The sequence below is a fragment of the Diceros bicornis genome, chromosome 9, assembly GCF_020826845.1.
Source record: "Diceros bicornis minor isolate mBicDic1 chromosome 9, mDicBic1.mat.cur, whole genome shotgun sequence".
NCBI lineage: Eukaryota > Metazoa > Chordata > Mammalia > Perissodactyla > Rhinocerotidae > Diceros > Diceros bicornis.
The window spans coordinates 34524889-34551255 of NC_080748.1; the positions used below are offsets into that span (position 1 = coordinate 34524889).

At 35.1% G+C, this 26367-nt stretch overlaps 1 protein-coding gene across 4 annotated transcripts in view; it reads left to right on the forward strand.

The window, feature by feature from the left end:
• The window catches only part of VWA8 (von Willebrand factor A domain containing 8), a 354390-nt gene that overhangs the window by 30562 nt on the left and 297461 nt on the right, over positions 1–26367 (forward strand). For all 4 annotated transcript variants that reach the window (XM_058548243.1, XM_058548242.1, XM_058548244.1 and 1 more), the window contains exons 3-4: positions 4811–4941; positions 8020–8130. In XM_058548243.1, the coding sequence (XP_058404226.1) occupies positions 4811–4941; positions 8020–8130 (242 nt within the window). The remainder of the gene's footprint in view (positions 1–4810; positions 4942–8019; positions 8131–26367) is intronic.

Sequence of the window (26367 nt, forward strand, 5' to 3'; positions counted from 1 at the left end):
TTTATATAAACTGAAGCTTTATATATATGCATTGTTTTCCTTTGACATCTTCAAAGGACTTGATTGTATTCATCTTTGTGTTCTTGGTGCTAAGCATATAGTAGATCCTTAATAAATGTAGCTGTATGAATGATTTGATTTCTTAGTTCAGTTAGCCCATGTGGTAAATTATGAGGACTTTAGTTCTAAACATATTGTGTCCCCTGCCCCCATGTTTTTCCCCTTGATGTCCGTTATATCCAAGTACAATAATACACGATAAATAGGTGACAGTTTGGTAAATGACTATGCACTTGCAGTGAGATTAGTTGTGATTCTTTTGAAATCTCTCTTTGCGATGTGATAGAAGGAGCGAATGCAGGGGAGTGTGATGGGCCTGGGTTCAGATTCTTTCCGAGCAATTTTGTAGGATGACTGTGGTGAATAAAATGAAATGCCATGGGAAAGTACCTAACACAGGCTCTACCAGATAGGGGTGGGATAAATATTGGATTCCTTTCTTCTTTATTTCTTCAGGGTGGGCTCTAGGTCCAGAAGGTAATTTGAGTAACCCAGAAGCCCATTCGTAACCACTGAGCCTGCACTGTGCAGCCTGCTGTCTAGGATACATACCAGATAGAGGACTTGGCAGGCTTGGCAGCCTCCATAGAGGATGGGGCTTTAATACCCTTCCATCCCGGGTTCTCACTGGCTGAGGGGCTGGACAAGATGCTTTACCTATAATCCTCACAATAAGTGTACTTGATAAGTATTATTACTTCTCTTTTGAAAATAAGGAAACCTTAGGCCTAGAAGATTCAGAATACTTGTCCAAGGACACTGATAAGGGACAGGATGAGAAATCACAACTAGGTCTGTTTGGCTTCAAAGGCTTTTTCTTTCTCTTATATTGTGTTGCCTCTTGGGATATTAAGAAAACGTCACTAGTTTTGAAGGACTTATTATAATGGAATTTGAACTATTCATAATTTTCTAAAATTTTAGTTTTAATCTTTACGTATATACCAAATTTGAGTCTGTGGAGGGAGAAAATTATAATTTAGGTTCCTTGAATAGAATTATTTTAAAGCCCTTGAATATGCCTGGGCAAAAATAGTACATATTTTTTTGAAACAAGGATTGGCTAGAAATTGAATGAGGAATTTAGCCTAACGTGAACCAGATGTTTTATTTTTACATAGAGAAGGAAATGATAGAATGTAGGATCAAGCTCTATGGTTTTACTTTGACATCAGTTTATCATTGGACTCCTGGAAGGTAGCATCTTGTGCCTGAAAACACTGAAGTCGGGGTTTCTCTCTTGCACAGGGCTGGGTTTGTATTGGCTTATGCATGGCAGCTTGGCATTCGTTTTGCAGATGTTCGTAATGTACAGTCTTACATCTTGTTTCTATTTCTGGAATGCTTTTAAGTATGACTCATGATTTCTTGAGGCCATCCTAAAAATATAGCTAGTTTCAAGTATTAATGTAAAATATACCACAGATACCACACAGCAGTACATAATGCTTTCTCTCAGTAGTTTAATGCAATTTCCTGACAAATTAAATATATTCTTTGACATAATACACTATACTAAAATATGAATAAATGGAAATGGGATTTTTTTGGAGAAGTGGGTTCTCTGATAACATTGTAAACAACAAAATGAATTTGAAATTTTAATAAAAGGAGTAAAACTTGATATCATTGGTATCACCAAAAACCAAGAAATAGAATTAATGGCCAGAAAAATATGTCTACTAAATTTGATGTAGCCCCATGAAGTCCACTCTTATAGGGAAAGTCTTGGATCTGAAGATAGAGCCTGTTAAAAAAATTTTGGAGGGGCAATAGGACATAATGGCTAATTTAATGGCATAAATGCCTAATTTAATCCTCATAACAAGTTTATAAGTAAGTAAATTTACTGTATCCGTTATATAGATGAGAAGCTGAGCACAGAGAATTTGAATAACTGATTAAGGTTACATAGCTAGTAAATAGCAGAATTGGGATTTGGACAGTTTGGCTCGAGTCTGTATCCTTACGCATTATAGTCTGCTATTTTCTAGGGTTGTTGTGAGATCTAAATGAGATACTGTATGAAAAATCATTTGTATTTTTACCTGGCATTTGGCAAGAATGCAATGAATTATGGCCATTATTATTACTGTTATTGGCAGAAGACAAAAGAAGGGAAAAGAAGAGGTCTTTATGAAGGTATAGCATAGACTACAAGGCCGGCCTCAAGATTCAGAAGCTACTCACATTTGATTAGGAACTGCTGCCTTTGATTTTAAAAAATCTTGAAAATGAATACAGTTCCAACGTCAAGGCATTCAAAATGGGATAGAACTATATAGAACTAAACTGAGACTCTGTAATTATGAATAGTTACAAATAGTTATAAATAATAACAGGTGGGAGGAAGCTGAAGAGACCAACTTGGCTTTACCTTCTAGAACTTTGGAAATTTCATATTTTAAATAGGCAAGTCCAGGTAATGGAAGGTCAGGCAGTTTGCCAAAGTTGAATACAAAGAAGTGACACAAAACTCTAAGAATAGTGTGCCAAAGTAAGCTGAGATTTGTGAAAATGTAAAGAAAAAAACTCAAAGTGTTTAAGTTCTTAATTATATAGTTGATATCGGAGTAAGAAGAGGTAGTAGATCTGCAGTATAGGGAGCATTGTATAATTTTACTAGTAGAGAAGTTAGAGCTTCTTAGCTCTTACTTTGTTTCATCCTTAAACAGCAAGCAGACTGACTCATTTTGAAATAAGAAAGAGTATCTATCTGTCTATCTGTATATATATATCTGAATTTAAGCCTGAAGTAGGAAAGAAAATAGGAAAATGGACATCTGGTAGTTATAAACAAGGTTGACTCCCCAGGCTCAGGTGAATTGCTTCCTAGCATGGTGAAACTCCTTGATAGATTCTCAAAGGTATAAGTCATAGAGCAATGTTTCTCAATCTATTTTTCATTATTTCTCTCCTAAGGACATTTTTTCCCTTAATTATGTCTCCTGAATCCCATGAAATTTCAATACCACAGATATTCTGTATATGCACAGTGTCCGTTTAGTAGACCACAGCCCACTGTAATATCTAAGAATTTTTCTCAAGCCCCTACCAGGAACCAGTTTTTGCCCCCTTGGAAGTGATATGCCACCAGGCATGTTGTAGAGGATTCACAGAGGACGGGAGAGAAGCACTTCCACTTGGGTGATGAGTCCCCTGATTTTCTGACATAGAGGCACTTGATTTAGGGAGATTACAAGATGCTTTAGTGTGACCCCAGTGACATGATAAACCAACCAGTCTGCCCAGAACCTTGTCCTTGATCTTCCCACCACGATAAAGAAAATTGGAAATTTATCTTTATTTTTTTCAATGATTAGATGTTAGCTTTTTTGGGGAGGTGATAGGAACTACCCTAGCAATACTGTGCTGTCTAGGGGAAAAAAAAGCACAGCTGTAGTCCTAGGCAAGCATTCTTAGTTTGATCTTTGAGCTCTTTCGTGACCTCACTGGGTAATTAAACAAAGTTTAAAACGTATGGATATTCAGTACATACAAAAGACCTTATTGTTTTTACACACACACATGCACGTATAATATGTATTTGTGTGTAGTTATGTATAAAATGCAACACAATAATAAAACAAACACTGTAACCCACACTGAATTTAAGAACTAGAATATTACCAATACCATTTAAGCTATCTGTGAGAATCTCTGATTCCATGCCCAGGTATCCATTATCCTGAATTTATCATTCTCTTGCTTTTTTACTTTTTCAAGCACTATTTTATCACATATGTATGTATTTCTAATGAATTAAATTTGCTAGTTTATTGAGCTTTATCAAAATAGTATATTATTTGTGGTTTATTCTGTGACTTAATTTTTTCACTCAATATTATACCTTTTAACAGTTAAACATATTGTTGGAAGTAGTGATAATTCATTCTGTTTTTGTTGTTATGTAATATTCTGTTGTGTGCATTTTATCCATCTCCTGTCTAGAGTTTTGTTTTGAAAGACGCTGCTATGAGTGTTCTGTATGTCTCCTGATGTACAAGGGCAAGAGTTTTTCTTGTATACCTAGGAATGCACTTGCTGGATCACTGGGTGATTTACAAATGAGCAAACACAAATTAATTCAAACATTTTAGAAAGTACCAAGGCAGAAGATGAGCAGATTGATGGGTGATTTAATAGTCAACTTACAAGGGCATTGTACGGAGTAGTCTTCTATTCCCAAAAGAGTTGATAGAAGAATTGACAAATTCTAAAGTCATTTAAGTCTACATCAAACTTTCTGTGAAGTTTGAGAGATCTCACGACCACTGCCGACTTAAGTTACAGTTTTCTTAAGTTTTTAAGACTACAATAATCATTAATTGTCTGGGATGATTTGATCACATCCCCTTTTTAGAACAAAAAGGTTGAGCTATAAAATTGTGATAAAATGATGATACTAGTTCCTCATATCATCCTTGAAAGTCACTTTCATTCCTTTCGTGACAGTGATAGGTGATTGTTCAAATGTTCTTATAAGCTTTTAAGTGTGGCATTGTGTCACTCTTGGTGATATAATAAACTTTGCCCTGTTTTAACATTGATAATATGGTTTTATTGTAAAACAGTGTGAAAATTCACCATTTGTGTGTATGAATATATGTGTGTATACTCGTGCCTGTGTATATATATGTGTGTATATATATATTTGAATATAATATAGTGTCTGCATTGATTGCCTGGAGATTTATGTTGTAAGTAGTTTTTTGATTTGTATTTTATTTTATCTTTTTTCTCTTTAAAGTTTCAGACTCTCTGGCTCAATCTGTAATTCAGCATCTAAGATGGATAATGCAGAAGGATCTTTTGGGGCAAGATGTCTTTCTAATAGGACCTCCTGGGCCTCTTCGACGCTCTATTGCTATGCAGTACCTGGTGAGCAATCAGTTCTTGAGGATTCATGAGGGTCATAACTTTGCTAAGCTATGTTGTGAAATAAATTAAGATTAAGAATTTACAGAAATGTCGGGATTAGTCATTACTTAAAAAATGTTGAAGAGTGATTTGTTTATAAAGCATTTGGAATAAGTTATTTGGGAATCAAATGTACATTTGCCTTTTATAGCCTTAGCAAATTTTTGCTGTACCTAGAAAGTCCTCCACCTTCAGTGGAAAAGAAATATAAATTCAGGAAATGAGTAGCAGATAGTATCAACAGCAGCTCTGAGATTACAAAACAAAACTTAGTTTTATACTACTCAGGAAACATTCTTTTATCACAGGTCTACATTTTAAGAAGCCAAATAATTCTCTTGACTTTTTGATGTTATAGCTTTGGAATGGAGCCTAAGGTTTGTAGACTATATCTTATGTGTCATATGCTCTTTTTTTTCCCCTTTAATTTCTGTCAACTTGTTTTCTCATGTATTTAAATAACTCACTCAAGCTTTATCCAGTTAGTAAATGATGGAGCTAGACTTCAAATCTCATATTGTTTTCCCTTTCTGACATGTTATCCTCTTAAATATTTGCAGTTCTCTGAGCACGATTGTGAAGGGAGTTGAAATTCAAATCTCAGCCCAAATAAAAAAAATTTACAAGACTTTTTTCTACTACTTTGTCAGCATTAATAGAGATTGCTCTAATGATTCGAAGAAGAATGCTATCAGATGAAGTTGTTCTGTTCCAAAGATACTTTTTAGGATGAAGAGAAAACTTTGCTTAAAGCTTCCTTGTGTTATTTGATATTAAAGAATTGATTTCTATGCTATTGAAATATACTTCGTGTACTCTTTTATTTCAGTGGTGAATTTATTTCAGTACTTCCAAAATCATATAGGACAGGAATGATGAAAATGCAATGGACAAATCAGAACCTAACTCCCTCTAGCTTACAACATTCATATCTTTTATTTGTTCCTAGAACCAGTTTGTGAGGTATAACTTGCCATTTTAGTATTATCCTCACTTTATTAATATGCAGTGCAAAAGGGTCCTGTCTAAGAATGCAGAGTCAGCTACTGAGAATCCCAAGTCTAGAACCTCTTTAATTTTAAGATGTGCACTCTCTACCCTGCTCATTTCAAAGACCATAATATCTCACTTTGATTTTGTTTCTGACAAGACTTTGAAGTTTGTTGGGAATGTGGAATGAGAAGGGCTAGGAGATTATAAGAGTCTTGTTGGTTCAAAAATGCAACATAAATCTATAAGTGTGAAGCCTGTATCTTAAAAAAAAAGCTCACAAAACTTTGAATTGTGAAATAGAGCTGAGGCAGCTGATGTGGAAATACACATAAGAAAACTTACTCACCTAAGCTGCCTTGCAAACTCTGCCGCGGGTACTATTGCCATTAGATGTAAGATCGTATGTTTAGTAATAGCCAAAGTAGATAGGGTCTTTAAAGGCAGAAATTTTGGGGCAAATCTGCTGAACCAGTGAGAAATTAAATAGAAATAATTTGATAGTTGTGTTTATTTAATTCATATGAAAGGAGTTTTGTAGATAGTTCAAAAAGACTCAACAGACCACTGCTACCTCCTCCATCCGTTGCTCCTGTTGCTGTTTGTGTGCTTGCTCGTACCTCCTCTGTGAAGCAGCAGCTGAGGAAACTTTGGTCCTTATCTTGGCTGATGGAGAGTCTCAGGAAGCTGTCAAGACGGAGGATAGTATACATGGTGTGGCAGTTCAAGGTGTTACTGTGGTACAATTTAACAATAAGGGGCATATATCACTTTGCCAATCAATGTGAATGACAAGGGTTTTTTAGTGAGGGAGCTCACATTCAGCCAATCAGTGAAACAGACATGAATGTACTAGTCATGTGTTCTAGAAACCAGAAGGAGGTATCTGCTACTTTACTCCAAAATTGTACTCTCATAGGCAATTCATTGTTATTTAGAAAAACATCATTTGGTATCACCACATTTTCACCAGTATGGTGTGTGTTTTCTCTATTTAAAAATTTTTCCTTCTTTCCATATGTGTATACTTAAATTTATGGGCGCAGGGGAACAGGCACAGTTTTAAAAAAAAACTAAATGGCAACAATACTATATTTTTATTAACGTCACATGGAGATAAGGTGGAGAAAAAAAGTCTCGTGTGGAAATATCCCCTTTCACCATTAATGGGCATGCTCATTCAACTTTTTTATTTATATTCCAGGAAATTAATTTGTTCTCCCTGTTTAGTAAAAACATATTGTATGCCTCTTTTGATTGGAGAATGTCATTGTTTTTGATTTAATGCTGTAAAACCAAGGATAATGTTACGAACATTTTGTACATAGTCGTTACATATCGGGCAAAATGACTTGAGGGGTGAATAAATTATTCTAAAAGAAATGGATTCTGGATGGTTTCTCCTTCAAGTCAAATGTTTTTTTTCCCTGTGTTTGTGAAATAATCCTCCCCCGCCCCCCACTGGTTTTCATCCTTCTCCTCCTCCTTTTTATCCTTCTTCTTTTCCTCCCTGAATAGCTATGTATGTGTCTCTCTCTTCTGTTGACCTGACTTGGTATTTACCTTATTTTCACACTTAGTAAAGTACCTAACATATTGTATACAGTTGGTAAACATTGGTTCATGGAATAAATTAATTTAAATCACTCTTTTAAAAAAAGATGAACATTACTTACAGAAATGGCTATCATTTGTGGGAAAATCAGGTAATGGCCAAATTGTTACTCATGATATTTGAAAAGAATTCTACGGGAGACATTAAGATTTATAAGATCTAATTTTGATTACTATTGCTTAAGTAGTAAATAATTATTAAGTGGTAAATTATTGGGTGCAGTACAAGTAGAGCTCTGAGGATAGATATATACATATTTTGATTAATGCTCACTTTATTGCATTTTTTTCAAAGCTGAGACTCAAAAGGTTTTAATCGAGAATTACATTTAATTTGCTCTTCTATAGAACAGTGGCATTATCAGATAACTGGCTCCAAAGCATATATTGGGAATTTTATTTTATTTTTGAATAATTTCACTCTCTGCTCTACAGGAGCTGACCAGACGGGAGGTTGAATACCTTGCCCTGTCAAGAGATACCACCGAAACTGATCTCAAACAGCGTCGAGAGATCCGTGCAGGCACGGCGTTTTACATCGATCAGGCAAGTTCTTATCACACTCTGACACGTGACTGTTTACTCAGGTCTATACAAAATTGATTTTTAAAGTAGAAAGTAGCTCATGTAATAGTGGAAGATAGATGTACTATGCTCTCTCTAGACAGATTTAATTTAGATTTTTGATTTCCCTGTTCTTGGAAATGCCTTCTTTGTTTAGTACTAAATAAGAAACCATAGATGAAATTAATGATTCTAAAATGTTAGCTAAAGATCAATATGCTGATTTCTTAATTTTCAGTTGCTTCCTACTACTTGCCTATGGAAATTTGATTTTTTAAAAAAGAATTAAGGAGATTTTAATATAGGAAATTCTCTAGCACATTTATTGAAATAGTCTCCCTCTAAAGGCTAAGTAGGTAAAGGTGTATTAAACAGAGTGAAATTAAATATATACTTTGAGGAACTATAGCTTTTTTGAGGGGAGGTTTTTAGATGCAGATTACCAACTAAAGTAATATTTATGAATATTATAAGGAAGCTTGTTACCCATTTCTTCAAATACATTGCTTAAAATATTAAATATTGTTCTTCATTGGGAATACCTAACAGAAAAAAGGGCAGAGACTTTAAATAAGCAATTCCTAGAGAAAAGATTTCAAATGTCCAATAAATTATGACAAGATGCTTGACCTTCTTGTTTACAAAAATAAAAATTAAAGCACTAGGGAGCTGCTATTTTTCTCTCACCTCTCAGAATGGCAAAGATTACAGAATTTGCTAATGTTCATTGTTGATGAGGAAGAAGAGAGGAGGAAAGCGTTGCTGTTGATGGGAGCATAAACTGATGCAATTTTGAAAGAAAATTTGACAGTCTCTAGTGAAAGGAAAGAAATTAAGTACACTGGGACCCAGCAGTTATGTTTCTAGCAATTTTTCTTCCCAATGTTATTCACACAAAGCTTGCAAGTTTATATATACAAGGATGTTTATTGTAGCATTGTTTGATATCATGTAAAACTGTACATGAAAACTGTAGTGATGTAGATTTGGGAGACTGATTAAATAAATAAAGGTTAGTAGAATTCTCTGGAGCCATTAAAAAGAATGAGATGAGTCTATATGTAGTGATAGGAAAGAAGTCCAGGATATATTAAGTGAAAAAAATGAAGTTGAAAAACAGTATGTATAATATCCCATTTGAGATAAAAAGAAAAAATGAAATATATAAATGTTTGTATATACATTGAAAATTTCCAGAAGGACACACAAGAATCAGTTAGCAGAGCTTACCTCTCTGGAGATATGACTGGGCATCAGGGTGGGATGAGGAAGGAACTTTCGCAGTTCTGTAAATTTGAAGCTTTCCCGTGAGCACACTATTACTTTATACTTAAAAGAATATAATTGTAAAAAACCACGAGTGAAAGAATTTTTGGAGACCAGGATATTCATATTGTCTCATAGATTACTTATTAATTACAAAAGGAAAAATGTACTTAAAATGGAGAGATTTGACAGTCTCCACCTTAAATGATGGTGATCAAGCTCAGCATCATATAGTGGGAAAATCTGAGACGTTCAGATTTCCAGCAATTAAAAAGTAATCTTTGTGGATGAAGGACACAAGTACATTTTAAAGAAATCCATTTTATTCACATATTGCCAAAGGTTCACTTCACAGATTATTTCTAATTACAGGTGGGAAAAACTGTACCTTTACAATGCCTGCTGCTTTTCTGCACCCAATGAAGATGAGGGTGAAGAGACAGGGTTTGAGTTGGAGTAGTGAGGAACTCGGGGAGAGGGATTAGAAAGTGAGATGACAGCCTACGTAGGGGTGAGGAGATAGGAATATATGGAAATTTTCATGACAGTGAAAGAACTGGCTTTGTTTGGTAGAGTGTGGATTGAAAAACATTTTTTAAGTGAATTTTATATCTGAATTGATTGTTGCAATGCAAATAGTGAGGAAGAGAAAGTGGATTTTTATAGTTTATTATTTTGAACACAGTTTTTTAAAACTTTGGCTATTCAGAAATCTCAGAAATTGAGTTGTTTTAGGTAACTAAATTTATTGATTAGCTGAAGATTTATTTCTTGAACATAAAGTAGATTATTTAGATGAAACTCTAACATTATACACTCCCTGCCATTCTAAAAGGCATATTTTCAGATGATAATCTATTTTACAGCTTATAAAATATTTAAAGTGCTATATAAATGAATGGTAGTATTTTATACTTTTATATTTTATTGGTGAATCCTACTCATTTTTTTTTTTTTTTTTTTTTTTTTTTTTGGTGAGGAGATCAGCCCTGAGCTAACATCCGCCAATCCTCCTCCTTTTTTTTTTTTTTGCTGAGGAAGACGGCCCTGGGCTAACATCGGTGCCCATCTTCCTCCACTTTACATGGGACGCCGCCACAGCATGGCTTACCAAGCAGTGCGTCGGTGCGCACCCGGGATCCGAACCAGCGAACCCCGGGCCGCCGCAGCGGAGCGCGCGCACTCAACCGCTTGCGCCACCGGGCCGGCCCCATGAATCCTACTCATTTTGATGAACGTCTGTTATTTAGGATGTTGTAATGCACTGACACCTTCATTGAAGAGCCTGTAATTGAGGTGTAGGAATGTTGGTCCTTTCTCTAAGTTGCTTCAGACTATTTATTGAGATTGTATCTGAGTTTCATATTTTTTCTTCTGTCTCATTTCCTGGCAGTTAATATTCCTTAGTGTTGGTTCATAATCAGATCCTATCAGTTCCTTGCTTAAAGCCATGCAGTCCCATCACACCCAGAATAAAATCCAAGCCCTTTAATATGGCCTATAATAACCCCACAGGACCTAATGTTGTCTACTTCATCTACGTTCCCTCTTTCCCTTGCTTTCTAGGCTTCAGCTACAGTGGCCCTCTTGTTCTCTTAAAAATAGGCCAAATGCTTTCCAGCCTCAGAGCCTTTGTACTTAATATTTCCTCTGCTTTGTATGATCTTTTCCGAGATCTGTATATTCCTGCTTCCTCATCATTCAGATCATAAATTCTTGGAACATTTTAGCTAAAGTAATCACCGATCATGCCCACCCCCTTTCCACATGTACTGTGTTGTCATATTACACAGTGTAATCTTCTTCAGAGCACTTATCACTACCTGAACTTGCCTGATTAGTTCTTTGTTTCCTTGTTTATTGCCTGTCTACTGCACTAGAATGTAACCATCTTGCTTATCTCTGGCACCTAAAAACTGTCTGGAATGTAGTTAGCACTTATATTTGATGATAGATTTCCCCTTTGGGTAATCAAGCTTGTTAAAATTTTAAGTAAATTAGGAATAAATAAGCTCTAAATGAGACCGGGGGGTTTTCCTATGGACAAGATATCTGTCTCTTTGACATCTATTTTGAGTCATCAGAATGAATAATTCCCATCTGAATTCTAGGTAGATGAAGTTGCCAATTGATTGCTGACTAGTCAGTTGTTTGTTAGACTGAAAGCTTTTTATATTTATTTTATTTAGAAATTCCTTTTATTTATTAAATATTCTTAACCATTGAATTTGATGTCTGGGCTCAAGGGAGAGGCAGTATCTTCATTCACCATCAGGTGATGCCTGTAACCTAGGTAGGCCAGTGTAGACGAAAAAATACCTGTGGCCATCTGGTGGGTGCTGGGAGAGAAAGTTTGGGATTTTCAATGTGGTTGACGTTGTATGCACTTACGACTGATGTCTAAGTAAACTAATTGGCATTTCAGCTGGAAACCTTGGCAAAAATCCCAAATCCTGACTTGGGGGTCATGGCCACTGACCTCTTTGCTTATTTTCATGCAAGATTAAGGATGATTGATGATAAAGTGAGAGGTTAAACTCGACTGCTACTCTTGAAGGTCAGAATTAGGTTAATAATAGTATATAGTAGGAAATTTGTATTTTCTTTCAAAATAATGTTTATTTCTTCTGATTAATGTCATAACTGCTCATTTTATAGATATGTGTTTGTGTGTATATATATATATGTACATATAGTATTTATTAATTAAGAAATATTTATTGAAATGACTGTTATGTATCAGGCACTATCTAGGTGCAGTGAACAAACGAAACAGAAATTCCTGTCATAGAGCTTGTTTTAGTGGGGGAAACAAAATGAACATAGTAAAGAAGGATGGTATAATAGCATAAATGGTAAAGAGCATAGGGAAGAATATAAAAATTACTTGTTATCTTCCTCTTCAAGATGAACAGTGTGAATATTTTTCTGTATTTCTTTCTAGTATGCCCGTATGCATATCTATTTAATCATGTATAATAAACAATTTTTATAAAAATTATATACAGGTACATAAAGTTTTATAGTCTGTTTTTTTAAAAAACCTGACATTTTGTCAGGAACATCTTCTTAAGACATTAGATATTCCTCAATCGGTGCCTCAATTGTTGGTCATTCAGGTCCTTTCTAAGTTTTTACTATTATCCATAAGACTTTGGTGAATATCATTGTATTTATGTCTTGGTGTGATCTCTGATGATTTTTTTAGACTTGAATGCTAGAAATATAATTACTAATCAAAAGGTCAAGACATTTTTGAGAGTCTTGATATATATTGTCAAATTGCTTTCCAGAAAGGGTGTTCTAACTCACTCTTATCAGTGCACTATGAGTGATTTTCTCATGAGTTCGTGTCAGTATTGAGTATTTCCATGTATGTACTTTGCCAAATTGATAGGTTTTAATTTGCTTGAAAAATTACTACCCAGATTGAGTCTTTTTTATGTTTAGTAGCTATTGCTTCTGTAAGATGTCAGTGAATTGAGTGGGTATGGAAAGGAGAGATACTGATGAAATAAATAAGTTACAGTTTGTCAAGAAAACGTTGAAATTTACACCATGCTTGTCTGTGTAAATATTTGCCATAACTTATCCACTTGTTGATGTGAACGTAATTTAAATATTTTTAGGCAATTGCTTTGCTAAGCAGATTATAAATTAAGCTTTTTAAAAGAAGAATTGGTTAAAGGACAGAAATATTAAAATTTACGTGAGTGACATTGTGACACCTGTGGAGATGTAAGGAGACTAAGATATTTTGCTACCACATGAACTTTCATTTGCCTCAGAGGATAAAATAACTTGAATAAAGCCTAGCTCATTGATATTCTAACCTTTTAAAAATCAATCATTGTCATTATTTTCCTACTTTACTTGTTGTCATTCTCATCATTAATTCTCTTTATTGCTGCGTGACTCCAAAGAACTGGAGAGGAAGGTTTTTAAGTCATTATACAATTGCTTGTGTTACTCAAGTATAAGCCACTACAAACTAGCTAGGCTACAAATAAATTACATTTAGGTTGTATGTCTGGCCGAGAGGAGACGCTCTTTATCCTCAAGAAAATTTGGGGAGTAGAAAGCCAGGATGGGGAAGTTTAAATAATTTTCTTTAACTTTTTCTAAGCCAGGGACGCGTTTCACATTAGAATCTTGTTAATTTATTTGACACGATACTGTGAAGTGCCATAATGTCCAATATACATATTTAATATTAAGTATAAAAATGCACTTTAAACAGTTATGTACTATTTTAATGTATTCTTTTCTGCTTTGGATTATTCTTGATTCTCTCTCATTGTTAATAGAAAAAACATAAGGGTTAAGGTTTTTTTAATGCACCACTTAAATATTACAGGTCATCAAAAGCAACTTTTTTTTTTTTTTTTTTTTTCCCTGAGGAAGATCTGCTGCTAGTCTTCCTCCTTTTGTATGTGGCTGCCAACACAGCATGGCTACTGACAGATGAGTGGTATAGGTCCATGTCCAGGAACTGGACCTGGGCCACTGAAGCGGAGCGTGCCAAACTTAACCACTAGGCCACCAGGGCTGGCCCAAATGCAACTCTTAATAAATTGAACAACAGTGCTATTGATATGTTAGCAAATAGGGAAAAACATTTACTTATGAACTTAATCCCATTTGTGGATGCTGAAATGTAATCACTGTTAAAATTACCAAATGTAATCACTGTTAAAGCTACAAGCTTGTATTTCAGAAGTTCATTCATAAATTAAGTATTTGGAGTTTGTAAAGCATCTCCTATATGAACAAGGCTGTAGAGAGTGGCTGAATTCTGGTACTTGCACCAAACTCTTTGCAACCCCAATGGAGTTCTAACTGTCACTTGGACAGTTGGAGAACGTCTCTCTGTGTTTACCCTGGCCTCTGTGTTAGTCAGAACTCAGGCGTTGACTCGTTACCATGTTGCCATCTTTCTCGGGCCAACTCTTATTTACTCATAGTGTTAAATGTTTGACAAATTTATATAAATCATTAAAAAAAAGTCAAGGGAGATAAAAATAACTTTTTTTCAGTTTTACTGAGATATTATTGACATACAAAAATAAATTTTATTGAGGAGATGTCTGTTGTGCCAGGTGCTTTATATTATTACATTTACTCCTCAAGACATCATTAGGAGGGAGATGACTTCCCCATCTTATAGGTGAAGTAACTGAGTCTTCGAGGGCTGTGATCATACAACTGATAAATAGTAGAGGTGGGATTTGAACCAGGATCTGTCCAGTTCCAAAGTTTAGGTTCTTTCTACCGTATTATGTTACTTCCCCGAAAAAGCAACGATGATGATGATGTTGACAATGACAATGACTACAAGGATGATAGTATGCCTAATAATAATAGATAATAGTTTTTTAAAGGCTTACTATGTGCCAGAGGTTAGCTCATTTAATCTTTACCAGAATCTATGAGATAAGTGTCATAATTAGCCTAGCTTTAGAAAGAAAATAATTACCTACCTCAGAGAGGTAAAGTGACCCACCCAAGTCACCCATAGCAGGTTAGTAGTAGAGCAACCAAAAATGGATGTGATCTTATTCTGATATTTTAAAATAACTTGAAATGTAATTTTTTTTCATTTTTCCTTGACTTCCTCAATGTTGTTATACTGTAGCCATTTTGAGTCATTTGAAGCTCTTTGGAATCTATTTTCGTTAAATCATGGCTATATTAATAATAATTTATGTTTTAATAGATTCAATAGCTTTAAATTTTTTTCCAGTACCACTCTGATTCTCCAATGGTTACATTGTACAATACCCCTTGAGGATATTCTCATTTAGTAAATGAGGACATAGACTTCCAGATTAATTGTTTGCCTAAGGTCTTTTATCAGATCAGAAGGAAATCTAGAACAGGGGCTTAGACAGTTTTTGATTTTAGGTCACGCAGCTGCTTTTATCTTGAAATCCTTCATGTCCACGTGTTGAGTTGTTAAAGCTGTGATATGAGATGGCTGGGCCAGAAGGATCTTGCTGCATTTTTAAAAATTTCTATTGGAGAAAATTAGGTCTCTGGAAGTTCTGTAGCTTGAAGGGCAGGAAAGGATCCTTATGGTTAAAATAATTTCTACTTTGACGAATGATCACAAGTATTCATTCCACACTGAACATGTATGCACTGCTCCCTTATTTTTTTAGAGATTTCCTGAGAAAAATTCTACAATTATTCTATTTAAAAATTTGTATAGAAAAATTTCAAAATATGTACCTAAATCTCTCACGCTGACAGTTAAACTTGTTCTATTCTGTTCTTGCAGTGTGGGCATAGATAACTATTATCCTTCACATAAAAATTCTTCCTAAACTTACATAACAGCATCTTTTAACTGAGCGGTTACATTTTTATTCCATAAACACTAAAAGCCTGCTGTGAGCCAGTTTTGTACCCATATTATATAAAATGCAAGTTCTCACCCCTTAGGGACCTAACAGTCCTGCTGGGGAGATGAAATTGGTGTATGAGAGAACTAGGAAGACCTCAGTGTTGTGGTTCCACACTTAAGTGCTGAGCAAACAGAATGCAAAGTGGGCATCAATGCAGGAAGGGTAAGATGCTTGGACCTCTGTTGGGCACAAAACTTGTAACTTTTTTTTTTCTCTCCACCATCTCCAGTTAAATCTGAGATTTATAGTACGTACAATACATTATTGATATATTAGAGTATTTAATAGATTTGCTGTTTGCTGTATTCAGTTGTTTATTTTTAACATTCTTCTTTACAGATGTGATCAGATTGCATTAATCAAGTTTGACAGTACTGACTAAAGTATTTTAATCATTTTATAGACTATTTTAAGGAAGAATCAGGAAGCAAGGTGATACCTGAAATAGTAACTAGTGTTATTTCTGTGAATTCCATGATTCAGATTTTGTTACCAAAGAGCATCTTCTTAACATTTTCTCCTTTTAGCCAGTATTCTTGCCTATATTTAGAATTTTTAATTTGCGTATGCTCTGAGTCTGTAACCATGTAACCAAAGGGCAAGTTGGGAGAAAACTTAAAAATCTTGGGTGATCCTTTGCATGTCAATTTTTTTCCTTTCATCTTTTTTGTAAAAAATTATACCATTCTTATAAATTTATAATTCCCTTGTATATTCTTATCTTTGGATTCATTTGCACTGTAAAGCAACCATTTTCATTGCCACTTAAATTGTGTGTAAAATAAATAATTAATTTAATATTGAATTAATAAGAAAAAAGCTTGGGAGGATTTTTAAAAATATTCTTAATAAAATTAAGTCAAATAATCACGGATCTTGTTGCTGAAATAGACTTTACAGATGGCATGATTCAGTCTCTAACCTCTGACGGATAAAATGTCATCACCTTGAAGATAACTGTCTACAGATATTGAAATACGGTGCCTGCTCCAATTAGCTTTTTTATTAAAAAAGCAGGAAATGAATGAAGGCTCCCATTGGGATGGTGTCAGTGAGAATGGAAAATGGTGATGGATGCATGAGATATTTAGAGATCACATTTATATCGTTCAAGGAATCAGAAGTAATGAATCCTGGGTGGTGGGGAGAATCAATGAAACTAATTGAAATAGACATCAGAAAGAGGGCCTGGTTTAGGGAAGAAGTCATGAGCTTGATTTGATTAAGCATGTTGAGATTGGGCATCCATATGGAGATGTTAAAAAGATATTTGGAAATGTGAGTATGGAGCTTAGGAGGAAGGCTAAAGTCACACAGTATGTTCCTTAAGAATAATGAAGTAAAGAAAATAAAAAGGTCTTATCTATTGTTGTACTTAACGTAGCACGTAACACAGAGTGTGCCACATAATGGGTACTCAATGAGTGAATGAGGAGTTTTGGGAGTAGGTTAGATCTTTGCCAATGGAAAAAAAAAAGTGGGAAAGGAGGAGGGAAAAAGGTTAAAGATAGAACCTTGGGAAGTGCTTGCTTTATAGAATTCAGGAGGCAGAGGAAGGGCCAGGGAAAACCAACTTGTAAATGTCCAAGATAGAAGAGAAAGCACAAGGGAGGATCAAGGGAAGAGGGCTGAAGAAAAGGAGAATGTGAAGATCAAGAAAAAGCCTGATTTTTGGCAGTTAGATTTTTGGTACTTTCAAGTGAGTAGTTTCAGTAAAGTAAGTGTGAAAGAAGCTTATTAGAGGCAGTGTATATGTGGACTATTTTTCAAGAGGATTGAAGATAAAGGAAAGGATAAAGATAGGATATTAAGAGGTATCAGGAGACTGTAGGTTTTCTTAAAGTACAGACATGTTTTTAGAAGAGAAGGAATTTGAAAATGCATATAATAGATGGTATGGTTGATAGAAGATTTTTGGAAGAGGTGGGAGGGGATGCCACTAAGCTCAAACTAGAAAGGGCTAGTTTTGGAGGGGTGGGATGTCTGATACTTTGTGAGAGACAGAAATCAGAGTAGAGTAGAAAGATGAAGACACAGAGGCACTATGTGATGGAGTGGAGGAAAGTCATGGCATCTCAATTCAGATGACTTGAATCATAGTAAAATACTGGGCAAGGCCATGTGAAAGAGTTGAAAGAGACTCTGGAAGCTTGGCTTGGCAATAACTTTTGCAAGAGATGAAGGAAATACTTTCTAAATAGCAGTGAGGATTCAGCTGAGGTTGAACAATGTGAATTTGTAGTGGCCTCTCCTCATGTCTTATCACAGATTAATCTAGATTGTAATAGAGCTAATGGGAGCAAATGTCCCATCTCTAGAATATTGTCATTGTCCTCCTCAACTCATCCCATGGGCTTATAAATTAAGTACTTTTTATGACAAGGTTCTTAAAAGCAGAATATTTACTTGGGGTTTAGTAATCAGATAAGGAATGGTATAGTCTTCTTATTCTCTTTCCTTTACTCCTCAGTCCTAGAGAGGTACTTAGCTTTTTCACAATGACATATTGTGGACCTTTTTACAGGTCAGTTAAGATAGAGCTATATCATTATTTTTAATAGCTGTGTAGTAGTCTGTCATATTGATCAACCACAATTTAGTTTACCAGTCCTCCATAGATTGGCATTTGAGTTCACATTTTTTTGGCAATTATAAAACAGTGCTTTTGGCCATATATGACAGGCCACAGCTAACATCATGCTCAATGGTGAAAAACTGAACACTGTCCCTCTAAGAAAAGGAAGAAGACAAGCATGCCCACTTTCATCACTCTTATTCGACACAGTGTTGGAAGTCCTAGCCAGAGCAATTAGGCAAGAAAAAGAAATAAAAGGGATCCAAATTGGAAAGGAAGTAGTAAAACTGCCACTATTTCCAGATGACATGACTTTTTATATAGAAAACCCTAAAGAATCCACCAAAATACTTTTGGAAATAATAAATGAATACAGTAAATTTGCAGGGTACAAAATCAACATGCAATATCAGTTGCATTTCTATACACTAATAATGAAATAGCAGAAAGAGAAATGAAGAATACAACCCCATTTACAATTGCAACAAGAAGAATAAAGTATCTAGGAATAAATTTTACCAAGGAGGTAAAAGACCTGTACACCAAAAACTATAAAATATTTTTGAAAGAAATCAAAGAAGATATGAATAAATGGAAAGATATTCCATGCTCATGAATTGGAAAAATTAACACAGTTAAAGTGTCCATATTTCCTAAAGCAATCTACATATTCAGTGCAATCCCTATGTAAGTCCCAACAAAATTTTTCACAGAAATAGAACAAAGAATCCTAAAATTTACATGGAACAACGAAAGACCCTGAATAGCCAAAGGAATCCTGAGAAAAAAAGAACAAAGCTGGAGGTGTCACACTCCTTGGTTTCAAAATACATTACAAAGCTATAGTAATCAAAACAGCATGGTACTGGCACAAAAAGAGACACACAGATCATTGGAACAGAATTGAGTACCCAGAAATAACCCACATATCTATGGACAGCTAATTGCCAATAAAGGAATCAAGAACATACAATAGAGAAAGGAAAGTCTCTTCAATAAACTGTGTTGGGAAAATTGGAAGCCACATGCAAAAGAGTGAAAGTAGACCATTATCTTACAGCATACACAAAAATTAACTCAAAATAGATTAAAGACTTGAATGTAAGACCTGAAATCATAAAACTCCTAGAAGAAAACATAGGCAGTATGCTCTTTGACATTGGTCTTAGCAGTATCTTTTTGAATATCATGTCTGCTCAGGCAAGGGAAACAAGAAAAGTAAACAAATGGGACTACATCAAACTAAAAAGCTTCTGTATAGCAAAGGAAACCATTAACAAAATGAAAAGACAACCTACCAATTGGAAGAAGATATTTGCAAATCATATATCTGATAAGGAGTTAATATCCAAAATATATAAAGAAGTCAGACAACTCAACAACAAAAAAGCAACCCAGTGAAAAAATGGGCAAAAGATCTGAGCATTTTTCCAAAGAAGATATACAGGTGGCCAAGAGGCACATGAAAAGGTGTTCAACATCACTAATTATTAGGGAAATGCAAATCAAAACTACAATGAGATATCACCTCACACCCATCAGAATGGCTATTATTAAAAAGCCAAGAAATAACAAGTGTTGGAGAGGATGTAGAGAAAAGGGAACCCTCATACATTGCTGATGGGAATATAAACTGATGCAGCCACTATGGAATACAGTATGGACATTCTTCAAAAAACTAAAAATAGAACTACCATATGATCCAGCTATTCCACTTCTGGGTATTTATCCAAAGAACATAAAAACACTAACTCAAAAAGATATATGCAGGGGTTGGCCTTGTGGTGTAGTCGTTAAGTTTGCATGCTCCGCTTTGGTGGCCTGGGGTTCACAGGTTCACATCCTGGGCGTGGACCTATGCACTGCTCGTCAAGCCATGCTGTGGCAGGCATCCCACATATAAAATAGAGCAAGGTGGGCACAGATGTTAGCTCAGGGCTAATCTTCCTCACACACACACAAAAAGATATATGCACCCCTATGTTCATTGCAGCATCATTTACAATAGCCAAGATGTGGAAACAGCCTAAGTGCTCATCAACAGGTAAATGGATATAGAGGATGTGGTATATCTATACAGTGGAATACTACTTAGCTGTAAAAAAGATGAAATTCTGCCATTTACAACAACATGGATGGACCTTGAGGGTATTATGCTAAGTGAAGTAAGTCAGATGGGAAAGCCAAATACTGTATGATTTCACTCATATGTGGAAGATAAGATAAAAACAACAAAAAACAAAAACATAGATACAGAGAACAGATTGATGGCTTTCAGAGGGGAAGGCAAGAGGGATGGCAAAATGGGTAAAAGGGCACATTTGTCCGGTAACTGATGGTAGTTAGACTTTGGGTGATGAACACAATGTAACCTATTCAGAAGTCGAAATATAATGATGTTCACCTGAAATTTATATAATGTTATAAATCAGTATTACTTCAAGAAAAAAAAAAAAACAGTGCTATCATGACTGTCTATACATCATTGTACACTTATCTGATTATTTTCTTAAGATAAATTCCTTGAAGTAGAATTGTTGGGTTAATGAACGTAGCCATTTAAATATTTTATACATCTTGCTAAATTATTTTTTATAAGGTTGTCATTTTGCACTCAGAATTGACACCGTGAATTGAGAATGCCTGTTTCCTCTTAAACTTACCAACATTGGCTATTATCATTCTTTTTTAATCTTTGCTGATTTGAAAGTCTAAAAACGTCTTGTTTTACCTTATAGCTCTCTGTTAACCAGTGAAATTGAATATATTTTATTATGGTACTTATTTACATTTTATAGAAGTTATTTGTTAATAATCTGCAAAGTTGATTTTACATTAAAGATATTTATTTGGTCTTTGTTATATATGTTGCAAATATTTCTTTTCAGTTTTCAGTTTGTCTATTAATTTTTCTGTTTGCTATATGGAAAAATTTGAACATAATCATATCTATCTTTTCCTTAATGGTGTTTGCCTTTGAATTATCAGAAAGATTTTCTCCATTCAAAGATTATTTAAAAAGTCACATATTTCCAGCTAGTAATTATATGGTTTTACTTTTACCATTAAATTTTTAAATTCATTTAGATTTCTTTTCCAAATTCTTAATTTCCACTAACTTGAAGTGCCACTTTTCTCATATACTAAAATTTTTAATGATTGTCATTAACTAGTTTTCGTATATAGAAAAGGTAATTCATGTGACCGTAGCAAAAAAAATTTTCAGATATACACAGGGCTTAAATGAAAGAATCTCTCTGACTCCTTATTCCCATTTCCTAAAGTTTCTTGTTCACAAATTTCTAGATATACTATAGCATACCTTTTTATTCTGTTTTATTAATTTGCCTTTCTATCTCCTTATCTTTCTTTCCATCTAGTTTTTAAACTAAAGTCTCCCCTTATTGCTCTCCTTTTACAGACTTTCCTGGCATTGTTTCTAATGGATTATTAAGGGAAAGTTAGAGACGTTTAGAAGCACTGTCAGAAACTGGATCCCTGCCTGATTATTTTTTCTTACATTAATATTTATTAGGAGAAAGAAAGAAAGGACTTTGGTAAATTTTTTGTAACTAAAATTTAAAAAAATGTAAGTAAAACAAACAAAAAGAGAAGTTTAGTAAACTAGAGTGTGTTGTGTTTTGAACACGATTTAACAAGAAGGAAGTGTCCGAGTTACTAATTACATTACATAGGAATCATAGTATAATTATGGGTTATGTTGATTTCAGAGACTAATGAAACTTTCTTATTAACTCTTTCTAGATAAATTTAAGCAAATAACTAGTTCATTGCTGCTCAGTTCCAGAGACTTAACTGATTTTACAATGTACTACTACTATGATCTGTTTCTACTTATGACACTTCTGATACCAAATGTATGGGTTTTTCCACACCAAACAATTCTCCAATTCTATAGGTGTCCCACAATTTAATTCACTTCTGACACTAACTACCCAGAGTAGTAGTGCTGGGTAGTTAGACCCCACAAATTAGGGAGTCAGTCTCACAAAGCTGCCACCACTTCAGATGCCACTCACAAGTTTGAGCCACCTATACTTCTGACCGACTGGCTGTAAAGCAGAAATTCCCACAACCCCCTCCTCTAGTTCAATAATTTGCTAGCATGGTTCACAGGTCTTAGGGAAACACTTTACATGTATTTACTGGTTTATTATAAAAGATATCATAAAGGATATAAATGAACAGCCAAATGAAGAGGTACGTTGGCTAAGGACAGGAAGGGCCCCGAGGGCAGGAGCTTCTGTCCCCTTGGAGCTTGGGGTATGCCACCCTCCTGGCACGTGGATGTGTTCACCAACCTGGAAGCTCTTCAAACCCCATTGTTTGAGGTTTTTATGGTGATTCTATTATGTAGTAAAATTTTAGCTCTGCTGTTTTCAAGCTGTTTAACCTTTCTTCAGTTGTAAAATTGGGTAAAATATTGTGTACTTTAGAGATCTGTCATGAGGATTAAATTAAATAACATGAATGGGAGAACCTGATACATATTACTTATTAACCTGTAGGCCTTACTGCTTTCCCACTCAGTAAATAGACCAAACTATCTCCAACATCAAGTAGCAACTTCTTCAGTTTTTTTCAATAATTATACACTTTCTTTTCTGTACTCCTCTGCTAGCTCCTCCTCCTCATCATTTGAGCATGCTGAAGTCTTCACACCATTAAAAAAAATGACTGCCACCATGCTGTCCCCAGCTCAGTCTCCCTTCTCCCTTTCTTTTCTTTTTTTTTTTTTGTTTTTGTTTTTGTGTGTGTGTGAGGAAGATTGGCCCTGAGTTAACATCCATTGCCAATCTTCCTCCTTTTGCTTAAGGAAGATTGTCCCTGAGCTAACTTCTGTGCCAATCCTCCTCCATTTTGCATGTGGGATGCCATCACAGCATGGCTTGATAAGTGGTGTGTAGGTCCGTGCCCGGGATACAAACCCCTGAACCCCAGGCCACCAAAGCGGAGTGCACGAACTTAACCACTATGCAGCGGGCCAGCCCCCTCAGTCTCCCTTTCTAGTAGCAGGCCCCTTCCTTCTCCTCTTCATGGCCAGTTATTTTGTAGAATGTTGCTCAATTTGGGTTTGTCTGTTGTTTCCTCATGATTTGATTGAGATTATGCATTTTTAGCAAGAGTACTATAGAAGTGATATTGTGCCCTTCTCGGGACATATTATTAGAAGTTTAGCATATGGAATTGATGCATCTCATTACTGGTGGTGTTAACTTTGTTCACTTGATTAAGGTGATATCTCCCAGATTCTTGTATTATTTTTCCCTTTGTTGTTTATAAATATCTTGTGGGTAGATATTTTGAGTCTATACAAATATCTTGTTTCTCATCATACTTTTACCCACTGATTTTACAATCCATTGATGATTCTTGCTTGCAACAATTATTATGGTGTCTGCCAAATGGTGATTTTCTATTTCTATCATTCTTTAATAGTGGAGGTTCTTAACTTGAAGGCTTCATTGTATACATATACCTGTGTGCATTTTACTCTGGAGAAAAGGTGCAGCATTTATCAGGTTTTCAAGAGGACGTTAGATGGTACACTCTTTTTCCATCTGTCACTACTTTCTCAACTTTATAGTCACAGCATCTACCTCCATTAGAGTAGATGAAAAGAGTCCTTTGTGTATTTGGCTTCTGTTTCTGATCTCTCTGTATAGTTTGTTCCAAATTCTTCTGAAAAGGTTCAATGCATAATAGACCGAAGTATACCTGAGGTAAATAAAAGCAGATCTACCGTGATTTTTGTTGTCCTATGTAGTCAAGACTTTGTCTTCCTTCCCACACTTGGAAAACCACTACATTTTGATATACGTATTTCTAGTTTTATTTCAGAGGATGTGTGTTTTTATCTCTATGAAGTTTTTAGAAGTCAAATGCAATATTGAGTCTGTCTTGTAACAAAGATTGATAAAAATCTTTAGTTCGTTTTCAATAATATTGCCACAGGTTGGGTTAACTTAGTGTCTTTTTTATTATGAGCTATACTTTCTTGGAGTAAATAGATTCTTGTAAAAGAAAAGCTTAATTGAGACCTTAGCTGAAACATGGATTTTTATAAGAAGTAGTTTATGTTTTGAGTTTTAATGTCCTAGAAACCATTTCAAACTGTGGCTTTGTCCTTTTCACAGCTAGCAAAAATGAGATTCTTATTTTGTTCTCTAGGAACTACTAAGTCACTTCTATCTATGCTTTTTTTTTTTTTAAATAAAGCTGCTATTACAAGATGGTCAGTTTGGTAGAAAAGAATTAAAATACTTGCAATAATGATAGACTGAAGGAGTATTTATGAATTGATCTTATTTTTAAAATGGGATGATCATCTTGAGTCTAATGTGGTTTTCATAAAAGTTTATTTTTTATGATAGTACATAGACACCTGAAATAAACTAAATTTTATAATTTTTTTTTTTTTTTTTTCGCTGAGGAAGACGGCCTTGGGCTAACATCCGTGCCCATCTTCCTCCACTTTATATGGGACGCCGCCACAGCATGGCTTACCAAGCAGTGCGTCGGTGCGCGCCCGGGATCCGAACCAGTGAACCCCGGGCCGCCACAGCGGATCGCGCGCACTTAACCGCTTGCGCCACCGGGCCGGCCCCCAAATTTTATAATTTTAAAGTGTAAAATTCAATAGTTTATTAAAAGGAGACTTGATAAGCAATGTCTTTCTCTCTCACACTTGGAAAGTCAGTGCTTTGCTATTTGCGAATTTCTTTGAATATTAAGTCTTTAAAAAAAGTAGAGGTAGTATTTTTTCTCCCTTGAGACATTCAGATTTTTGGGGGGCTAATTACTATAGGAAAAATTAAGTTTTAAGCAAAAGTGTTAGTATAAATAAAGAGAGGTTTTTCTAGTAAAGCAGGATGGTATAAATATGTGTAGGGGGAAATCAAAACCAGTTTATTGTTGCAAAAATACCACATATGAGGCAACTAATGCCAGAAGATGGTGTTGGATAGGGAGATAGATGCTTTATTATGATAGACATACATACCAAATTAAGGAGCTTGGACTTAGTAGGGAGGACATCTGAGAGGTAAGGAGGGCCTGAACTAGGGGAGTGGTAGAAAGGATGAGTTCAAGAAATATTAAAGAAGTTAAACCATCAGGTTATGGTGATAAATTGAATGTGGGAGGTGAGATAGGAATCAAGAATTCTGGCATGGTTGAATAGTACTGCAGCCTTAAATAGAAAGTGTAAGAGGAGGAGCATGTTTTGGGGAAAATATGATGTGTTCAGTGTCATGCGTGGGAGCCTGAGGTGCTTGTGGAGTCTGGTTGGAGACGTCCGTGTGATGGGACTATATAGTCGAGCTTGGGGGAGCTCGAGATTGAGGAGTCATTAGCATAAAGATGGTGGTTGCAACTATTTGATCTAGTGGGATTATTTAGGCCAGACCTTGTAGAGTAAGAAGAGCTATGGATTAAATATATAATTTTGGCATCAGCAACATTTTATGGTTAGGCAGAAAAGGAGAAACAGTTTTTCTAAGAGAATGCAGTGCCACAGAGGCCAAAGAAGGAGACTTTTAAGGAGAGATTGATAACATAAATTTAGCAGCGTTAATCCTCTGCCTGTTGTTGAATGCACAGGAGAAACGTCATTGAGGTTTTCTCTTTTTTACCCGATTTTCAAGGATTTTGACTGAAAAGTAGTTTTTTATATTTTGTTGAGGATTTATCAAAGATATTTTTTTCACATCTTTAGTACTTTTTTTATGTTATAGTTTTCCTGTCTCTTACCACTTGGAGACTACTTTATTTCTTGTCTTTCTCTATTACTGATTTTCTTAAACTTTATGTGGAAGACTTATTGAACCGTGGTTATAATCAGTCTGCTACAGACCAGTGTAAAACCTGACTCTTTATGTTTTGGCAAGTTTGTAATGTTGTCAGGATTGACTGAACCTGAATTCATTTTGGTGGTGAATCTTGTTTAAA